This window comes from Phyllostomus hastatus, unplaced genomic scaffold (genome assembly GCF_019186645.2).
Source record: "Phyllostomus hastatus isolate PE091 unplaced genomic scaffold, TTU_PhHast_1.1 phas_contig_38, whole genome shotgun sequence".
In the NCBI taxonomy this organism is placed as follows: domain Eukaryota; kingdom Metazoa; phylum Chordata; class Mammalia; order Chiroptera; family Phyllostomidae; genus Phyllostomus; species Phyllostomus hastatus.
Genome location: NW_025333869.1, coordinates 25517542 through 25537643, shown reverse-complemented (window position 1 = coordinate 25537643; position 20102 = coordinate 25517542). Strand labels below are relative to the sequence as shown.

At 59.5% G+C, this 20102-nt stretch overlaps 1 protein-coding gene across 2 annotated transcripts in view; it reads left to right on the top strand.

The window, feature by feature from the left end:
- The window catches only part of UNC5B (unc-5 netrin receptor B), an 86016-nt gene extending 66871 nt beyond the window's left edge, over positions 1 to 19145 (top strand). The window contains exons 3-17 of one of the 2 annotated variants that reach the window (XM_045842083.1): positions 1926 to 2069; positions 2557 to 2660; positions 3939 to 4119; positions 4855 to 5022; positions 5644 to 5808; positions 6005 to 6037; positions 7804 to 7998; positions 8318 to 8707; positions 9351 to 9438; positions 11019 to 11187; positions 11320 to 11553; positions 12971 to 13120; positions 13738 to 13902; positions 14701 to 14882; positions 15883 to 19145. In XM_045842083.1, the coding sequence (XP_045698039.1) occupies positions 1926 to 2069; positions 2557 to 2660; positions 3939 to 4119; positions 4855 to 5022; positions 5644 to 5808; positions 6005 to 6037; positions 7804 to 7998; positions 8318 to 8707; positions 9351 to 9438; positions 11019 to 11187; positions 11320 to 11553; positions 12971 to 13120; positions 13738 to 13902; positions 14701 to 14882; positions 15883 to 16048 (2534 nt within the window). In that variant the 3' untranslated portion in view covers positions 16049 to 19145. The remainder of the gene's footprint in view (positions 1 to 1925; positions 2070 to 2556; positions 2661 to 3938; positions 4120 to 4854; positions 5023 to 5643; positions 5809 to 6004; positions 6038 to 7803; positions 7999 to 8317; positions 8708 to 9350; positions 9439 to 11018; positions 11188 to 11319; positions 11554 to 12970; positions 13121 to 13737; positions 13903 to 14700; positions 14883 to 15882) is intronic. The other variant, XM_045842084.1, reaches the window with a different exon arrangement.
- Positions 19146 to 20102: the final 957 nt, after the last annotated feature.

The following is a 20102-nucleotide window of genomic DNA, read 5'->3' as shown; positions in this document are numbered from 1 at the left end:
ACCACCTGCTGCGTTGCCGTCGTGCTAGGGAGGACACCTGTTGCTGGGGCCCCAGTCTGAGGGGCCGAGGGCCCCATCAGCCCCAGGATGATGGTGCCCATCTCTCCAGCTGGTGGGTGTTGCTGAGACCTTCTGGGTGGATGGTCCCCTTGAGGGGAACCACTGTGCCAGGCTCACCACCTGGCCAAAAAGGGCCAGGGCCACTGCAAGTGGACATAACACACCCCTACCCTGAAGCCGCTTCTTCCCTCAGTGCTCCCTAACAACAAACCCTAGCCGCCTGCCATTTATGTCCCTGGACATTAGGAGGGCCTCCCAGGGTGTGCCCGCCCCCATGATGCAGGAGAATGAAGTCAAGGGCTTTATTGGAGAGTTCCAGAGAGACATCACATGTTTGGGGCCAGGGCTCTAACCTGGCAAGACACCAAGAGAGCTGACCTCTGCTCTGCTTGCAACTTGCCATGGCACTTTTCTACTGCCACCTGCCCTGTGTGACTCTCAGTTTCTCCACATGTGAAGGGAAGGGGCTGGGAAGGGGCTGGGTGGGATGCACACGCTCTCACAGCTGGTTTGTGTCTGGCCTGAGCTGTGTGCAGAGACAGAGTGAGGGCCATGGCGCCTTTAGAGTCTACCCTGAGTGTTTTACTCTGAGGAGGGAATGGAGGCTCAGAGAGGCTAAGTAACTTAGGGAAGGTTACACAGCTGGGGAGAGAGAGGGAGGCTAGGATTCTGACTTGTCCACGTGTCCAGCTTTACACTCAACCACCGTGCCGTAGCACTGCACGGGCACAGTCGACAGTCCTGCCCTCCAGGGGCTGATCAGAGCCCATGTGCAGCCATGACAGGGTGGGCTGGGACATGGCATGGCAAGGAGGAGCAGTTTTAGGAATTCTGAGGTGGGGAGTCAGAGAGGACTTCCTGGAGGAGGAGGCTTCACAGTTCTCCCACAAGCTTTGGGGCAGAACTTCAGATGAGTGCCCTAGTTCAGGAAAGCTCGCTTTTTCCTGAGTATGGAAGGCTTTGTCAAGGGGGAGTCGGCAGAAGAGTGAGTGATTCCCTCTGTGGGCGAGTGGATGTGGCTAGCCAGGGAGGCCTCTGGGTCCTGGCAGGGAACCAGTGAGAGGTCAGGGGGCTCCCAGGAGGAGGGCCTTCCCCTCAGCTCCAGCTCCACAGGCTCCCGAGCCATGATCAGGGAGAGGCCGTGTGCACTCTTCAGATGGGCGTCAAGCCTCTCTTCCAGACCTGCGGTAAGCAGGCAGAGCCCCTGCTCTCTCCCCCGTGGGAGACAGGCAGTCAGCACCTGAGTGCACCAGCCATCAGTCCCATTCCTGACAGTGGCTGGTGGGACGGGCAGCAGTGGTGACTCACAGAACAATGGCCTGTGTAGGTCAGGGGCACCAGAGCGGGGGCGGAGCATTGGGGGCCCAGGGTCAGGCGGCTTCCCTCCAGAAGAGAGGCCCAATCCAAAGCTGCCTGGGAGTTCACTGGACACAGAGGACAGAAGAGAGCTCCAGGCGAGGTACTGGGTGTGCAAAGAGCCCATGGATAGAGGGGCAACGGTAGCACGAAGGACCGGAAGATGAAGCTGTAGTGAGCCAGGCGGAAGGTCTGGGTCTTCGTGCTGAGAGGACCAGGGTCATAACCAGGGGAATGACATGGCATTTGTGTGTTCTGGAGAGCGCTCACTGGCTGCAGGGTGGAAAGTGCATTGGATGGAGAAAGATGGCTGGTTCGAGCCATTGCAGTTTCTAGTGGTGGCTAGGGTCAGGGTGGAGGCAGAGGAGACGAGAGAAATAGGTGGAGATGAGAGGCCTGGGCAGCAGAGCCACAAGGCCCCGGGAGTAGGAAGGAAAGAGGTGTCGTGGTGCTCTGTCCTACGTTGCGTGTCCTGGGCCTGCCCCAGCGGTGTCTCTCTCCTCCTGCAGGCCTGCCGGTGCGGGAGGTGCAGATCGAGGTGTCTCGGCAGCAGGTGGAGGAACTGTTCGGGCTGGAGGATTACTGGTGCCAGTGCGTGGCCTGGAGTTCTGCGGGCACCACCAGGAGTCGCCGGGCCTATGTCCGCATCGCATGTAGGTCACGCTGACAGCCCCCCTCCATTCCCCAGACCCTGTCCCCTTCCCTGTGGATCTAGGAGAGGGGACCCCACATCTGTGGGGATATCTGGCTGAAGATGCCCACCACAGAGACACTGGGGCCCATGGACGCCAGCTCAGTGAGGGCTTCTAGACCCAGAACCTGGGCCACCTCTGGCCCACAGATCTGTAAAGGCCCATTTTCACCTACACCTATTTAAGGAAGCTGCCAGCTTCCTCACCATCCCAGACCACCATGTCCATTGGACATGAATCCCCATAGTCAGGGAGGGGGCCCTGTTCCTGCAACTTCAGTTGATAAGGTCTCACCTTGGAGAGGCTGATACTCCCCGGGTAAAGGTCAGGTGTGTCCCCGTGAACGTTCCCTGGGTATGCACTGCCACCTTGTGGCTAGAGTGGGGCACTTCAGTCTCCAGCTCTGCCTGGCCTCCCTGAGTGTGCCTTGCCCTCTCCCTTTCCCCAGACCTGCGCAAGAACTTTGACCAGGAGCCTCTGAGCAAGGAAGTACCCCATGACCACGAGGTTCTCCTGCAATGCCGCCCACCAGAGGGGGTGCCTGTGGCTGAGGTGAGAGTGGGGACACAGGGAACCCTGGGCATGGCAGGGTTCCAGCAGGCATGGTATTTGCCACCAGCCATGATGCCTCGGGTCCCCAGAGCACTCCCCGTTTCACAGAGGAAGGAGCTACGGCCTCCACAGAACACAGCACGCGCAGACCCCAGCCGCGCCCTCTGCTGGCACAACCCCATGGGACAGAGTAGAGCTGGGGCGGGATCCCCCGGGGCTCCTTGGGTAGGCCGCAGGCTCCGACTCCTTCCAAGGAAGTGGCCATATACCCCCTCTGCCCCTGCCCCACCCAGCACCCAAGGCCCAGCTTTCTGGGCAGCAAAGGGCCTCATATGCATGTTCTAAGCGTGTGCTCACCCCACAAGCTGGCCACCCCTTCCCCTTACCATGTGGTGTTTGCATCCCTGTGCAGTGCCCACCTGTCCCTTCTCGCCACCCTTGCTGTGTTCCCACTTCTTGCACTGATGATCCGGGCTTAGAGCAGGGCGTGGGGACAGCTCCGCTCGGCCGCCGGGGACAGCGGCGGAACACGGGGCCCTGCGTTTCCAGCTTGGGATCTGCCCACCTGACCCCAGAACTCTGCTCTGACCATGTAGCCGCCCCCAGGTCATGCCCCTGTCAGCACAGTGGGCTCAGACAGACATACTGTGAGACAGACCCCTCACCGGGCTCCCACGTGTGTGGGGCCCTCGGCATGCAGGCCTTCACAGCAGCCCTGCACGGCGGATGTCGTCCTCCCACGTTACGGCTGGGAAAGCAGCACTGGGAGGGGCGCAGTGGCCACCCAGGTGGCCCAGACAGTGTGTGCCGGAGCTGGCATTTGAACCCAGGGACCGTGTTCTTGACCTCTGCCGGGCCTCTCACCGCAGCGGAGGGAGTCGATGTGAAGACTCCCGAAAGCACGTGCTCCTAGCCAGCACTTATTTTATATTCCCTCGGGCCAGGTCCTCTGCTCCGCACTTGCCACGCTAACTCACTTGATGCTCGCAACAGCCGTACAGGTTAGGCGTCATTGAATTCCTTCTTAGATTTGATGAAGTTGAGACCGAGTGTGGGTCCCTTCCCAAGGCCGCCAGCTGGCAGGTGGCCGTCTTACCCACCGTGTTCTGCAGTGAGTGGCACAGCACCGGCCCCTCTGTGTCACCACTGGGGGTGAGGTGGGTGAACCGGCTGTCCTGCTTATGGTCAGGCCTCCCCGCCCGTCCTGAGAGGGCCCACTTCCCGGGACGCAGGGGAGCGGGCGCTGGGCCCTCATGCCCCCCCGCCCTGTTCCTGCAGGTGGAATGGCTCAAGAATGAGGATATCATCGACCCCACCCAGGACACCAACTTCCTGCTCACCATCGACCACAACCTCATCATCCGCCAGGCCCGCCTTTCGGACACGGCCAACTACACCTGTGTGGCCAGGAACATGGTGGCCACGCGCCGCAGCACCACCGCCACCGTCATCGTCTACGGTGTGGGCCGGAGCGCGGGTCAGGCACGGCCGAGGGAGGGAGGAGCGCCCGGGCCAGATGGCCACCAGACCCCCCCACTCCCCCCAGGACACCAGCAGGACCCTGGGGAATGGGTGGGGAGGATGAAGCCCTGAGAGGAGAGGCGCCTCCACCGAGGTTGCACAGCAAACTAGCAGTCACGTCAGGTGCTGCTGAGCCCCTAGCCAGGGGTCTTTGCTCTCCTCGGACCCTGCGCCTGTCTGTCCCTGAAGGAGAAGGCCCGGCTCTCTTGGGGTCAGAGCCAGGGCAGGCCCAGTCGGCACCCCTATACCCACGCCTGTCATCCTGGCAGAGTTAGTGTCTGCTGGCCAGGCCTGCAGGCTGCTCCTTGCTGCCCCCTCAGGTGGGAAGTGGTGGAGCCACAGCCGGGATGCCTTGACTGTTGTGGAAAGACCCCTACAGTGGGTTCCAGTCCCAGGTCCCCCATCACGCACAGGGTGATCCTGGGTGTTGGCCCTCCCTGGACTTCCATTTGCCGTTGTACGGTGGGGTGGGGAATAGACAATGTGCTCATGGGTCCCCTCTGTGCAACCAGGTCTGCCTGCTGGCATCTGCGTCCCCAGCCCTACAGGCCGAAGGGGTCTAAGGAGGAAGGGCCAGACCCGGCAAAAGGCTCGCCGGGGTGGAGGGATGGGGTTCAGGGGTCCACGGGGTCGCAGAGCCCGGCCATCAGGGTGACGCCAGCTGCCCCTGCAGTGAACGGCGGGTGGTCCAACTGGGAAGAGTGGTCGCCCTGCTCCAACCGCTGTGGCCGCGGCTGGCAGAAGCGCACGCGGACCTGCACCAACCCCACTCCACTCAACGGAGGAGCCTTCTGTGAGGGCCAAGCCACCCAGAAGACTTCCTGCACCACCGTGTGCCCAGGTAAGGCCCCCGGCTGGGCCCATGCCTCGCTCCCAGCCCTGCCTTCTGTGCCATGGTACTTGCCCATGAGGAAAGCCATTCGCTCCCTGTCGTGGGGACCGTGGGTGCTTGGCCCAGGGCCCACGGCTGGCTGAAAAGGCTGGAGCAGGCACTGCGACCTCTGGCAGCCTGCAACTCCCGGGGTAGCTGGGGAGACGGAGGCCTAGGCTCTGAGTGGGGGTCGGAGTGGCGGTCCTGCCCTCGACCCTCAGCGCACAGTGGCTGCTGGCCCTGATGCTCTGTCCTTTTGTCTTTGTCGGACTCCTCTCCCTCCGTGTGTCTGTCCATGCTTGTCTGGCTGTGGGCCCTCCGTGGTTACGTGTCTTTGTGAGCGGTGGAGTGTCTCCAGGCTGGGTTTGTGGTCTTGCGTGTGCGCTCACATGGTGGGCCTCGTCTGCATGAGTGACACTGCGCATCGACGTGGCTTCCCTGTGCCCCCCGAGGTGCCTGGCCGTGCGTGGCACGGGTTTCCCTCTGCGGCCTGTGCGGTGCGCGGTTGTGTTCTGCGCACGTAAGTGTGTGTGTGCATGCATGTCCGTGGGTACCCATGTGCTCCCACGAGCGTGTGCTGTGCCCCTGCAGTGGACGGAGCATGGACAGAGTGGAGCAAGTGGTCGGCCTGCGGCACCGAGTGCGCCCACTGGCGCAGCCGGGAGTGCGTGGCGCCCCCACCCCAGAACGGAGGCCGGGACTGCAGCGGGGCTCTGCTGGACTCCCAGAACTGCACCGGGGGGCTGTGCCTGCAACGTGAGTCCCCGGGCGCTGGGTGAGGGACCCCTGGGCTCGGCTCAGGCCCCAGGGCCCAGCCTGCTGCAGAGCAGCCCCTCGGGGCCTCTGCCCACCCTCCCCCTCCATTGTCTCATCCGTGCCAGTCTCTGTCACCTTCTCTGCCACCTTTGCCTGCCACCTGTGTCATTGTCTTTCCCTTTATTTCCCTCGACAGATAAGAAAACTCTAAGTGACCCCAAAAGCCACCGTAAGTCCCATTTCATGGCCATCCTTTCTCCTTTCTCCCTGCCTGGCTTTTTGGGGGGTGGGGGGCAGGGCAGGGGGTTCGAGGCGCCTCTCCACCAGCCCCCATGGGGTTCCCAGGACCCGATGCCACGGGAGTCACGGCCTCCGTTACATGCAGACAGGCAGACCCTCGCTGACAGAGAGGCCCTAGGGCATCACCCTGACCCTCCTGTTACAGGAGAAGAAACTGAGTCTCAGAGAGAAGGGACCTACCCAGGGATCCAGCCCGGGTTTGAACTGAAATGTCATCCTGGTCAAACCTGGAGCTCTAAGCCCCACGCCCTTGGCCTTCCCTCTCTGGGACAGGGCCGGGGGCAGGCCCACACCTGTCCGTCTCGGCACCTGCCCTGCATGGTTCCCCCGGCAGCTGGGCCAAAGCCTCCCACGTTCCTGGGGCTCGGCCTCTAGCCCCCAGAGGCTGTGTTGCACTAATACTAGAGCAATAAAGCCGCTCAGGGAGATGGTCCTGTGGTAATTAAACCACAATTTCCAAGTAATTGTGGAGTCATAAAATCAGCAGTGAGCCCCTCAGCCCAGCTCACTGCGGGACCAAGCTGTTGACTAATTAGAGAAGGTAAATCTTCAGGCCAGTGGCCCCAGTGGTTAGCAAGGACATCAGGGGCAGAGCCCAGCCCAGGGAGCTAGATGCCCCAGAGAGGTGTGAATGCAGCCCTGGGAGCTGCTGGGGCCAGCGCGGGGCCAGAGGCTGAGGAACTGGGCAGCTGTCCTGCCTGCCTCGTTAAAGGCTCGGGCCTGCCCTGGGGGGTGGGGCTGGAGGGCGTCCAGGCAGGGAAGGCAGGCCCCCCCTCCCTGAGGGCCAGGGAGGGGAGAGCGCACACAGGTGCCGCTGTGCCCGGCATGCTAGCCACTAGCCATGTGTGCCTACTTAAACTTACGTTTGCCTTAATTGAAGTTAAATACATTTTAAAATTCAGTTCCTAAGTCTCACCGGCCACAGTTCAGTTGTCTGGTGGCCACCTGTGGCTGGAGGCGGTCATGTGGGGGCAGCACGGACATAGCATGTTCCCGTCATGGCAGGAAGTCCTGTTGGGCAGCCTCACTGGCCTCTGAGTCCTGGCCCTGGCCGCTTCCCACCTGGCGATTGATTTCTAGACATGCAGCAGCCCAGCGGCCCGTCTGGGGGAGGGGCCTGCAGCCAAGGGCTGCCGCCCTGAGCACCTTCCTCCCCCTCCCTCCACCTGCTCACCTCCCCTTCACCCATCGTCCTGCACTCTCCTGCCTCTCCACCTCCACCTCCACCTTCCACCCCTCGGGACAGAACAGGAGATGGGGGCGGGGTTCAGGGCCACCACCTGCGAACACCGCTAGGCAGGCATGGCTCTCTGGTCCTCTGCACGTTGCCACAGGCTGCAAGTGAGACCGGTTTTGACCCCGGCTCCGACAGGACAGGCTGCGGCCCCAGTGACCAAACCACAGATCTGACCCCTCCTCAGCAGTGGGCTATGGTTTACTCTCCACAGGGACCGAGAGTCACTTTGCCTCTCCTTGCCACACCAAGAGGGGAGCAGGGCAGAGGTTTTGCAACCATCTTAGCTGTAGAGACTGGTGCTTAGAGAGGTCCAAGCCTCGCCCGAGGTTGCCGCCTGTCGTGGCAGGGGTCAGACTAGCACCAGGCCCTGCTTTTCCCCAGGGACCCTGGGCCTCCCCGGCTCCCCCAGGGCCTGGGTCTCTGCTCCTGCCCCTCACGCAGCCCTCCTGTCCCTGCAGCCCTGGAGTCCTCGGGGGACGTGGCATTGTACGCCGGCATCGTGGTGTCCGTACTCGTGGTGGTGGCCGTCCTCATGGTGGTGGGGGTGGTGGTGTACCGCCGCAAGTGCCGTGATGCGGACACCGACATCACCGACTCGTCCGCCGCCCTGACTGGAGGCTTCCACCCAATGAACTTCAAGACTGCAAGGCCCAGTAAGAACCTGGGACACCTGGGGTGGCAGGTGGGGACAGGGCACCAGTGGGGCGTGGCAGAGAGACCAGCTAGACCAGGGTGGGGGCTCTTGACTCCGGCCTCGGGTTTTTCCAAGTTAGTCCTCGAGATAGCTCTGTGGGTTGGTGCGGATTAGAGAGATGCAGGCAAGGAAGGGTGGTGAGTCCCCGAAGACATTTGCAGCTGGGTGTTTGGCGGGGAGTGTGGGGGGTTTGCACCAGCGGGGGCCTTGGCAGGAGCAGAACACAGGGCCAGGCCGGTGAGGCGTGCCTGGGCCTGACCGCAGCTGCCACCCCGCAGACCAGCCGCAGCTCCTGCACCCCTCCATGCCCCCGGACCTCACAGCCAGTGCCGGCATCTACCGGGGGCCGGTGTACGCCCTGCAGGACTCGGCTGACAAGATCCCCATGACCAACTCGCCCCTGCTGGACCCCCTGCCCAACCTCAAGATCAAGGTCTACAACTCCGGCACCACCGGTTCCGGGTCAGGCCTGCCAGACGGGGCTGACCTGCTGGGGGTGCTGCCGCCTGGGACATACCCTGGTGATTTCTCCCGGGACACACACTTCCTGCACCTGCGCAGTGCCAGCCTCAGCTCCCAGCAGCTCCTGGGCCTGCCCCGTGACCCGGGGAGCAGTGTCAGCGGCACCTTTGGCTGCCTGGGTGGGAGGCTCAGCGTCCCTGGCACAGGTGGGTCCCTCTCTGCTTGCCTGTCAGCCCAGCCTCAGCACATCCTCTGGGCAGCCCCGGCAGAAGATAGGACGTCCCTGGTCCCATTTCGGGGAGAGTGAGGCCCAGGGAAAGACGTGACTATGAAATAGAAGGTCTGGGCTTGAGGCCTGCCTCTGCCTCTGCCTCGCTGCTGGCGGGCGACCTTGGCCCAGCCACTCTCCACACCTCAGTGTCTTCATCTGATCGCTGGGGGAGAATGCCCCCTGGGGTTCAGCTAACCCATAGAGCTGTCTAGGTTTTGGCATCAGAAAGGGCAGAGGTGCCCATCTCACATTTCGAGCCCACAGTTAGCCGTCACCCAACGCCATGCCCGAGGCTGGAGCCACACCGAGACCTGCCGCCTCCAGGCCTGCGTCCTGTCTCTACGCCCCACCCCGGGGCCAGAGGCGCCGTGTCACCAACAGGCCCTCTGCGGTCAGTGGCCTGGCCTCCGCTTGCACTCAGTCCCCAGACCTTCTCTCCCCGCCCCTGCTGGTGGCCACCTGGAACTCAAGCGATGTCTTTCTCTCCCTGCCCCAAGCCAGAGGCCAGCCCCCCATTTCCTGTTCAGAGTTCCTGGTTTCCCTTCAGCCCCTCCCTGCTGACCTCCTTCTCCTCCTAGGGGTCAGTCTGCTGGTGCCCAATGGAGCCATCCCCCAGGGCAAGTTCTACGAAATGTACCTCCTTATCAACAAGACAGAAAGCACCCTGTGAGTAGAGGGGCCCCAGCCCGGGTTCACCCCGCTCTTCCTCCCTCCCTGCTGCCCACCTGCCTGCCCTGGGCTCGGACCAGCACCCTCTCCCTCTCCAACCTGACCCTGAGGCCTGCGTTAGTCCTTCGAGGAAAACTCGGGTAGATCTCCTGTGTCCACTCAAAAAATTTGCCGAACCAGCACAACAAATCATGTCAGAGGGGGGGGACCCAGAAACACCAGAACTTACTTATAAAAATTGTGTAGTTATGTGTTTAAACTTCAGTCGCCTTCAAAACACTCGCCATTTGATGCATAATACCTATCGAGATGTTTTCCCCACCACTCAAAATGGTTTTTGAACTAGTTGTTTTGATGCCTTTTTGTGCTTCTGCTATTTCACTCCCCCCCACCCACATCAGTAAAACATTTCCCTTTGAGGGTTTTTTTCATCTGGGGAAACAAAATAAAGTCACTCTGAGGGGGACCAAGTGAACAGGGAAATTGAGACACGGGTTTTGTGCTGTTTTGGAGCAAAAACTGCTGAACACAGCGCAGTGTGGGCAGGTGCGCTGGTAGATCACTGGTCATGAAATGGGCAAACACATTGACAGTTTCCCAAAAAAATTTCACTGGAGCAGAATGCAGCCTCTCACAACAATTCCAGCTGGTACAGATGGGTTCCTAGAACACTCACCTAGCAGGCAAAGCCTGTGCTACAAGGGGCCCACCCTCCAGAAGGTAATTCCAAGAGGGGTTTTTGAGGCCCCCCCTCATAACTTGAAAGGCAGTTTACAGATTGGCCACAATAAGACAAAAGTCTAATCTCCTTACAATGTAAACAGGTTTTGGAGACCAATGAGAAAAACTGAACATCTCAGTGCAAACATGGGCAAATGACATGAACAAGTGATTTACACACACAGTGGCCAGTAGGTGTGACAAACTGTGTAACCTACCTTGTAGTCAAATAGTGACTCAAACAGCCGTGAGACACTGGGAGTTTTTTTTGCTTTGTGAGTTTGTAAAGATTTTTTCAAACAATAATGCCTTCATACGGGCAAAAGCCCTCTGTGGCGTGCTGGTGGAAGTGTAGAGTGATATCAGCTTTCCAGAGGACAGTTTTTGTGAGGTTTTTAAATATTTTATTTATTTATTTTTTAAGAGAGAGAAGGGAGGGAGAGAAACATCGATCAGTTGGTTCCCTCTTGTGCACCCCTAACCAGGGACCGGGCCCGCAATGCAGGCGTGTGCCCTGATTGGGGATCGAACTGGCGGCCTTTTGGCTCAAAGGCCAGCACTCAGCTCACTGGGCCAGGGCTTCATAGGACAGTTTAGCACCTCCTTTTAAAAACACTTAAAGAGTACAGAGTCTTTGAAAATGTGAGCAAAGACTTGGCTGTGAGGATGTCATAGTGTGATAGCAAAAATCTGGAAACAGTCTGGAGATCTACGCCATTTCTCTGCCTCCCCTTAACCCCCAACCTCTGGGAGCCCCAGGGGTTGAGCAGGGACAGAAGTGGGGGCCCCACACTCATCTAACTGAGTCCTGGCTGAGCTCCGCAGCCCTCCCCTCACTGCCTCCCGCCTTCCCCCAGCCCACTTTTGGAAGGGACCCAGACAGTATTGAGCCCTGCGGTGACCTGTGGGCCCACAGGCCTGCTGCTTTGCCGCCCTGTCATTCTCACGGTGCCCCACTGTGCCGAAGTCAGTGCCAGCAACTGGATCTTCCAGCTCAAGACGCAGGCCCACCAAGGCCATTGGGAGGTGAGGAGCCAAAGCTGGGGGACTGGGCCCACTATCCGAACCTGCCTTCTTTCCCCTTGGCCCACCCTGGGTGGACCCCCTCCCGGGCCTTGACTGCGACCTGTCTGCCCCACCCCCATCCTCACCTTGCAGGAGGTGGTGACCCTGGACGAGGAGACCCTGGACACCCCTTGCTACTGCCAGCTGGAGGCCAGGTCCTGCCACACCCTGTTAGACCAGCTGGGCACCTATGTCTTCACGGGTGAGTCCTATTCCCGCTCGGCAGTCAAGCGGCTCCAGCTGGCCATCTTCGCCCCGGCCCTCTGCACGTCCCTGGAGTACAGCCTCAGGGTCTACTGCCTGGAGGACACCCCTGTAGCACTGAAGGTAAGGCCAGGCCGCAGGTACCCACACAGCCCTGGAATGCTATTAGGTACATCACCCCCAGCCAGCCAGCTGCATGGTATCTTCTAGTATCCCCCTCCCCAGGACCGTGGTACCTTCCAGGCAATCCTCCACTACCATCAGCCTCACTCAGTCATTCGTGCATTCCTCAAACATTGAAATGGCATCAGTCTCGAGATACATAGATGAGTCAGGCACAAGTCCTGTCCTCGCCAGTCTCCAGGCTAGAGGTGGGCTATAGAGAGGTGGTCCCTATGGTGGTCTTCCAGAGGGCTGAGGGAGCGCCAGCCCAGAAGGGGCTTTCAGAGCCCAGGTTGCTGGGGAGGGGTTTTTGAGAAGGCTTCCCAGCAGAGCTGGCAGGCTCCAAAGGAGACGGAGGTGTGCTGGATAGAGGATGAAGGGCATTCCGGGAGACAGAGCAGCTGATGCAAAAGCACGTGTGTCTTGCTGTGCGACCAAAGCCTGCAGGGGACGTGTGAGGGAGAGAGACGGGGCTGGAGAGACAGAGCTCAGCATCCCAACACTCTCTGGGCCACACCAAGGAATTTGGAACGTGTCCAGTGGGCAGGGCCATAGACCTGGAGGACACCTGTTTACAGGTGCTCCCTTCCAGCTCCTTTGCCCCCAGTCTCCTGTAACTTGTCTCAAGCTACAAGTTGCCATCTGATGCAACAGGGGTGAGGAGGCCTCAAGGGAGAGTGCGTGTCTCCTGCAGGGACCACGCGGGCCTGAATTCCCGGAGGGCCCGTAATGGGCTGGAGACTCCTGAGAAACAGCCTTGCAGCCTGGCTGCCCTCGTACTGGGCCACGGGCTAACGGCTTTGGTCAGAGGATGGAGTGGAGATTGAGAGGGAAGCTGCCACATTTTGGCATGCTGGCATTTTGTTTACTCAGTCCTGGGCCGTCTGTCCATCCATCGGTCTGTCAGTCCACTCGTCCATCCATCCAACTTCCTGCTCACCTGTCCGTGTACTCGTTCAGTCCACAGCCCCTGATATGCCCAGCCCGCACACGCCCACCGGTTCACCACTCCTTCCATCGGGCCTTCACTTCACATCCGTCTCTTGTTTCTCTGTTCATCTCTGTTTATCCATCCATCCATCTGTCCATTCGTTCATCAGTCCAACTGTCCGCCCATTTACACACATCCATCCCAGTATTCATCCATTTACCTATCCGTGTTTTTTCTGTCTGTTCATCCACGTATCCACATAAGCCTTCTAAGATGAGTACTTACCAAATGCCCAGCCCTGTGCTCAGGTGGGTCTCTGCCTGAAATGTTACAGCCTGGTTCCCTGTGCCCAAACCTGTCTCAGCTCACAAGCTTACAGTAGGCAAAGGCCCACTGGCCAAGTATGATGGCCCCCCCCCCTTCCTGTTGCCCCCGCCCGACCCACAGGAGGTGCTGGAGCTGGAGCGGACCCTGGGCGGCTACCTGGTGGAGGAGCCCAAACCCCTGCTCTTCAAGAACAGTTACCACAACCTGCGCCTCTCCCTGCATGACATCCCCCATGCTCACTGGAGGAGCAAGCTGCTGGCCAAGTACCAGGTGAGGGCTGGGCTGAGGGAGGGGGAGGGCTGGCACTGGGTTCGGGGCACACTTGGGGATCTGCCCCGGGAAGACCAATTTCCCCTCCCAGGCTCTGCTCCTTCCTCAGCCCTGCAGCCTTGCCTCTCCATCTCCATCTGCCTTGCACACGCTGGCCACGCCCCCTCCCCAGTCGTCCTGAGGCACATCCCACATTCAGGACCGTGACAGCCACACTCGCACTCCCTCCCCCACGCACAGATGTCTGTCCACATCATCTTCAAGCACCTCTAAGAGCACTTACGCCTGGGAGACTGTCCAAACTTATCTACGATGGTTACATCCCTCCACCCACCCGTCTGTGACACCAGAGTCCCTTGGCTTCCCAGCCCCAGGCACACACACATGTGCACACACTCACACATTCAGACTTGTGCCTTCTTCCTGCCCTTTCTCAGCCGAAGGGTCCGTGACCAGCTCTTCCTCTGCCCATCTAGATGGAGAGGCCTGAACTGCTCCATCGAGAGGTCCCAGCCCCCTCCCCCGACACCGGGCCCTTTACCTACCTCCGCCTCCATACCCTGAGCATGGGGCAGGCTGGCCTTGTCTCCTTGACCCGGGCTCCCCTCCTTCCCCAGGAGATCCCCTTCTATCACATTTGGAGTGGCAGCCAGAAGGCCCTTCACTGCACCTTCACCCTGGAGAGACACAGCCTGGCCGCCACCGAGTTCGCCTGTAAGATCTGCGTGCGGCAGGTGGAAGGGGAAGGCCAGATATTCCAGCTGCACACCACACTGGCAGAGGTGAGGGCTGGTGGGGGCAGCCCGCGGACCTGCAGCTCACCCCACACACATCGCAGTGGAAATGCTGTCTCCCACAGCCCCCAAGTCTGAGCTGGGGCTCGGTCACGTTTTGCTAACAGCTGCCATTTGTAGAGTGCCGACTCCGTGTGTGACGTGTTCTGTGCCAAGTGACATAGGTTATCCCACTGGATCTTCACAGTCAGCAGGGAGACGTCCAGTGAGCCCACCTGGGAGGTGGAGAAGTAGGTTTCAGGGAGGGTAGGTACCATCGACCCCGTGTCCGGCCATTGCTTAGCCCCAGCCTGCCACTGTCCACCACTGTGAATCTGGATTGAGGTCCACAGAACCCAGGCCACTCGGGGGACAGTGCTGGACCCTCCCGATTGTGCAGGGTCAAGAGCACTAGATGCAGGTCTAGCCCCAGCTGTGCCACCCACTTGGCATGTGATCGTGGGCAAGTCACTCCCATTCTAGACTTCATTTTCCATGTGTGTGGACTGGCTCGGCTCCTCGGAGCACGTAATCTTGAGGCTGCATCACCATTCGCCCGGGGCAGTCCATCAGCCTGGTGTACCCCCTGAGGGCTGGGGGTCAGGCTCACAGCCCTGGCCCTCAGGATCTGACCCCCAGGGTGGAAAGCCTTGGACTAAGCAGCTGGAGCCTCTCCAGGGGAGCGAGGGGCTGAATGGAGGCTCCATTAGCTCATAGTTTCGACGCAGGAAGGCTACAGGGAGAGATGCCCAGCACCGTGCATGCGAGAACCCCTGCCCCTCTCACCCTTGACCCCTGCCCTTCCAGACACCTGCTGGCTCCCTGGACGCCCTCTGCTCTGCCCCCAGCAGCACACTCACCACCCAGCTGGGACCCTATGCCTTCAAGATCCCACTGTCTATCCGCCAGAAGATATGCAACAGCCTGGATGCCCCCAACTCGCGGGGCAATGACTGGCGCCTCTTGGCGAAGAAGCTCTCCATGGACCGGTGAGTGCTGGGACACGGGCCTGGCCCGCCCACACCATAGCCCACTTCCACTCCCCTCCAGTGCACTGAGTCTGAGACATGCGTTTCCCGAGAAGCGTGTGCTTATAGTCCTGGCCTGCGACCATCGGGCAAAGCTGGGCACCAGCTAGGTGTGCTCGCCGTCAGCACCCCGGTGCCCAGGACAAAGCAGGTGCCCTGGAAATGCAGGTTGATGCATCAGAAATTTCCCGGAGTACTTAAAATGCTGGATAAATACAATGGCAATAATAATCATTATTAATGATGTTATGCTTATTGAGACTCCATTTAACAAAACTGCATGGAGCAGATGCCACTTTTAAGACATCTTTTTAGAGTGCTGACTAGTGTGGCTTAGTTGGTTGGGCTCCCTCCTGCAAAGTGAAAGCTCACTAGTTTGATTCCCGGTCTGGGCACATACCTGGGTTGTGGGTTCGATCCCCCGGTTCCCCTGGCCGAGGTGCATATGAGAGGCAGCTGATCTCAATGTTTCCTTCTCACATCGATCTTTCTCCCTCCCTTCCCCTCTCTCTAAGAATAAATAAACACATCTTTTTTCTTAAAAAAAGACACCTTACTAGAAGTGGGTGGGATCCATGAAGCTGTCTAAGGCATTCTTCCTGCTCTCAGAGAGTCACGGGGATGAGAGCGGGCAGGGAGTGAAGGCAGGGGGAGCAGAGAATGGAGTTCCAGGTTTCGACAGTGTCCCCTGGGGCCGGTGTCTTTCAGTGATGATAATAAGATGATGAATGACAGTGAGCTAGACAGTTTCTCTTTTAAAGCTGAAGAGACTGAGGCTCAGAGAGATGCGGTAACTTACCCAAGGCCACACAGCCTGAAAGCAGAGGACCTGAGACTCAGACCCAGGACGGTGGGACCCCAGAGTCCACAGCCTTCCCACCTTTGGGTGCTCTCCGCACGCCCAGGCTTCTGGGAGGTGTCGAGCTTTTGGGCAGCCTGGCGTCCTTCTTCCCTCCGCCAGGTACCTGAACTACTTCGCCACCAAAGCAAGTCCCACAGGTGTGATCCTGGACCTCTGGGAAGCTCTGCAGCAGGATGACGGGGACCTCAACAGCCTGGCCAGTGCCTTGGAGGAGATGGGCAAGAGTGAGATGCTGGTGGCCATGGCCACTGATGGGGACTGCTGAGCTGCCCCAGACCGCGGGCTCACAGGGACTGGCAGGAGGTGGTTACGGGGAGTCCAGGCAGCTCCCCATGCTCAGCCTCCACGGCCCCCCAGCTCACAGCCAGAGTCACCCCTCCTGCTCCTCCCTCGCCCACCCCTGGACCACAACCAGCCTTAGGAATTCCGTGTACTCTGGTGTCAGGAGGACCCAGTGTTCCGTCCCCACCCCTGCTGTCTCTCCTGGCCTCAGACCTTCGTGCAGAAACCAGAGAGGGGCCGAGAAGCAGTGAGGGGAGCAAGGGGCGGCCCCCCCACCTCCACCTCCACCTCCACCCTCCACACGCAGCCCCGGGACCGCTGGGTTAACTTTGTTTCAGTCTTGTCCTTAATTTCCTTCCTCAGCTGTTGGCTTCTCCCTCCTCCCTAAGCCCTCTGTCTTCACACCGTTTTCCTCTTTGAAGAGTCGAGTACAGTTCAGACAGACTGCTTTCTCCTGTCCAAAAGCTAAAGGAAAGAAAGAAAGCTTCACACTGCTAGTGAGGCTCGAGGAAGAAGAAAAACACCAAAACCACAAGGGAAAAGAAAAACCCAGTTTCTTAGGAAACGCAAATGATTTATTATCCAGATATTTGGATAAGTCTTTTTAAGAAAAAAAGGAAGAAAATGAAAAATAACACAAAAAATATAGAAAACTCTTTTCTTGAGTGTGGATGAATGTGGGTGCATTCACGGTTCTGGCCAGGAGCGTGTCCGTGTGTGCTCGTGTGCATGTGCGTGTGAGACTAGGGAGAGAGGGAGACTGAACAGGGACACTTTGCTGCTAATGATTATTCCATCTCAGACTGAATTCTTACAAGTCCTCAGTTTCCCCAGTTGTACAGGCTCAGGTGGGGATTTAGCCATGGTACATGATTCCCTCTAAAATCTTAAGGAGACGCTGAATTCATAAAGCCAAGGAGCCCTGAGCGCTGGAGTGAGCAGGGCTCTCCCTCCCTTCCAGACTGCTCTGGGCCCTGGGAGGGACGCGAGGGACGCGAGGGCCGCCCGGGCCAGCCGTGCGCCAGGGAGACTGTTCCCAGCACCATGGTCTGGTGGCTCCTGGGAGGAGATAGGGCCCAGAAGCGGAGCCCTAGCAGAGAAAGAAGTGGGAGATGAGAGTCTCCTGTGGACACTTCTTCTGCTTCACCCTAAGGTGGGGCCAACCAGGACACCCCCTCCCAGGAGCCTCTAGAACAGGTAGGCTGGAGCAGGTTGGTATTCTTTTAAATCCCAGGAATCCAGGACTCACCCTTACCCCACCTGTCTCTTTCCACGAGACAGAAGGGGTGGACAAGAGGGGCCCTTCAGCAGCAGAAGCCTGAGCTGGGCCTCGGTGCGGCTTTGAGGAATGCGTTAGCAGCAGCCTCGCCGCCTGGGAGGCTGGGAGGTGGGTGGCCTGGCTGAGCTTTACATGCCCTCCCACCTGCCCAGAGTGGGGGAGGGAGGGTGGAGGGCAATCTTTTCAGCTCTGATCTCTGCAGGCACCTCCCCCCCTCTGTAGTCTGGGAGCTCCTGTGGTAGGTAACCTTTGAACAGGAAGGGTTGCCAGAGAGGAGGGGCTGGCACCCCTCAGCAGCCTATTCCAGGATGTTCTGAGGGGCCAGCAGGGTCCCTAGTCAGGGAGAGATACATCCCCGTCCCTTTTGAGCTGTCCGACAATGGGTGGGACCAGGCCTCTGGCACAGAGATTTCATCAAAGGCCTCACCACGGCACCCAGGCAAGGCTCACGCCAGCTCCCCTGCCAGGCCTGGGCACGGACCCTGGGCTTGCCCCAGCAGGCCCACAAACCTCCTCCAGAACCAGCCTGGGCACCACCAGCCTCTGAAAGTCTGGTCACCTGAGAGGAGAGCAGGGCTCAGGGCTGTAGTCCCAGCCGGCGTCCCTGCCCCGCTGTGGGATAGGCAGCATGGAGTCGAGGGCAGTCGAACCAGTGCCACCAGGGGCTCTGCTGGTGCCATGCCTGTCGCAGGCTCTGAAATGCCCACAGGCAGCTTGGAGTCCCAAGACCAGACCTCAGTCTTCAGCTTTGCCATTAAACTATGTGACCTCAGGCATAGGATGGCCTTCTCGGCCTCATTTCCTCTTTATCGCTAGAAGGCTTCAAAGCTGCTGTCCGAAGCCCTCTGGGTTCTGGCACGCCGTGGGTCTAGGCTTTGGGTGGGAACCCCAGTGGATAGAAATTCCTGCGGTCTGCCTGCCATGCTCAGAAGCTTGCTTGCTCAGTGCCTGCAAGGACTAGTCTGATTCCTCGGAATTGTGCGCCAGGGCCTGGAGCACAGGACCAGTTGGCGGGAGCCCCCTGGGATGGTCCCGGCTGTTCAGCTTTATAAGAAAAGCCAGGAGAGGGTTTAGTGTCTCCATCAATCTACCGCATGTGCTGTGACTACAGCCCCACGTGGCCTGCGTACCGACGCCGCGCCTGTGTGGCCCTCCCTGGGGTGTTTATGTCTGTCTCCGGGGTGTGTTGGTGCATGCGCACGTGTGCACTGCTCTGTGTGTGTGTGCTTTTATTCACATGCGGGCGCGTCAGGGCTCCCCTCCAGAAACGTGTCTCCACCTGTGTGAGAGTGTGCCATCCTTGAGTCCCAAGTTGGGACACCCAGAGGTCGGCTTGCCTGTTTTCTGCCCTCTCTGAGTCCATAGGGTCAGTCAGTGTATCTTCTACGTGCCTCTCCCTCCGCCTTCTCTTGAAGTGCCCAGGATCCAGAGTCCCGGCCGGGGGTCCTTCTGAGGGCGTGAGAACCCTCCTGTCTCCAGGACGACATGGGGCCTCCTGTCCCCTTCCCCCAGCAACCAGGCAGCTGAGCCAGGTCCCTGAGCAGGCCCTCTGAGGGGAGGTGACTCAGGAGCCTGGGGTGAGGGAGTAGCTCTCCTGGGGGCAAAGGGCTGGCCCCCCGGCCTGGCCACGGGCGTGGCTACGTGTCCCAGGGCTGCAGGGCTGCGGGAATGGCCCTGGTCCCACCTCTGTTGATTCTGTAAACTACAACCTGTAAATAACATTTAGCATTCCTATTGTAACAAGATTAATTTTTATGAAATAAATTATATTTCCTAGTCTAATAAAAAACTCCAGGTTGTATTCTGTGGTCTTCTGGACTGTCTTTCTGTCAACCAATGGGAGTGACCTTCCTGCTTTTTTCAAAATTCCAGGGGCTTGCGGGGTGGAGGGCTCCTGTCAGGACTCTGAGCTCCTGGAAATGGTCAAGCTCAGCTGCCTCACTGTGCAGAGGGGAAAGCTGGCCCCGAGAGGGCTGAGGACTCCCCATGGTCACACAGCAAGTTCAGGCCCGTGCTGGGTCTGGACCTCAGGCCCTGCTCCCAAGTCAGTGCTCTCAGTGCAAAAGCCTGCGAGGGCCGTGTTTGGGGGCCAGTCATTTGAGCCTCCTGTGGGCTTGGTGATGTGCGGCCAGGGTGGCAGGTGAGGCCCCCATGTCCCTGGCTGCCTGTGAGAGGTGCAGAAGCATGTGTCCCAGCCGGGGTGATACCGGGAGGTCAGTGCAGACCACTGCCCTGGGGCAGCAGAACTCGTGCAGGCGGAGAGGGGCCCAGGGCTCCCCTGGGCGGCCAGACAGGTGGCACACAGGACAGGAGCACGTTGGGGGAGAGGGTGCATTCCCACATGCATGGTAGCCCTGCGTTTACTGTGAGATGTGTCCAGCAGGTGGCAGTAAGGGGTCTTGTTCTAATAAAATCCCACAGGTGTTCGTTTTCCCACTGATGGAAGTGTCTTGAGGGGTCTTCTATTTCTAAGTGCACAAAGGTGCGAGACGACCGTCCTCAGCCCTGTTCCAGCTGGCCCTTCTGCCCTGTGGACCTCAGGTCTCTGTGAGGTGGGCCTGGTCCCAGCATTTCCCAGCATGCATTGCCCACTCTGAGTGGATTCCCTGGTCGCCTCAGTTTGTGGCGACAGCCCTCTCTGGCCCCGTCAGGGAGAGCCACAGTGCTCGCTAGCACGGGAAAGGCTCTGGGAGGCCCCACTGAGAAGCTGGCTCCCTCGTACTTGTACGGGTGCCCCACATGTATTTGGCCATGGAGC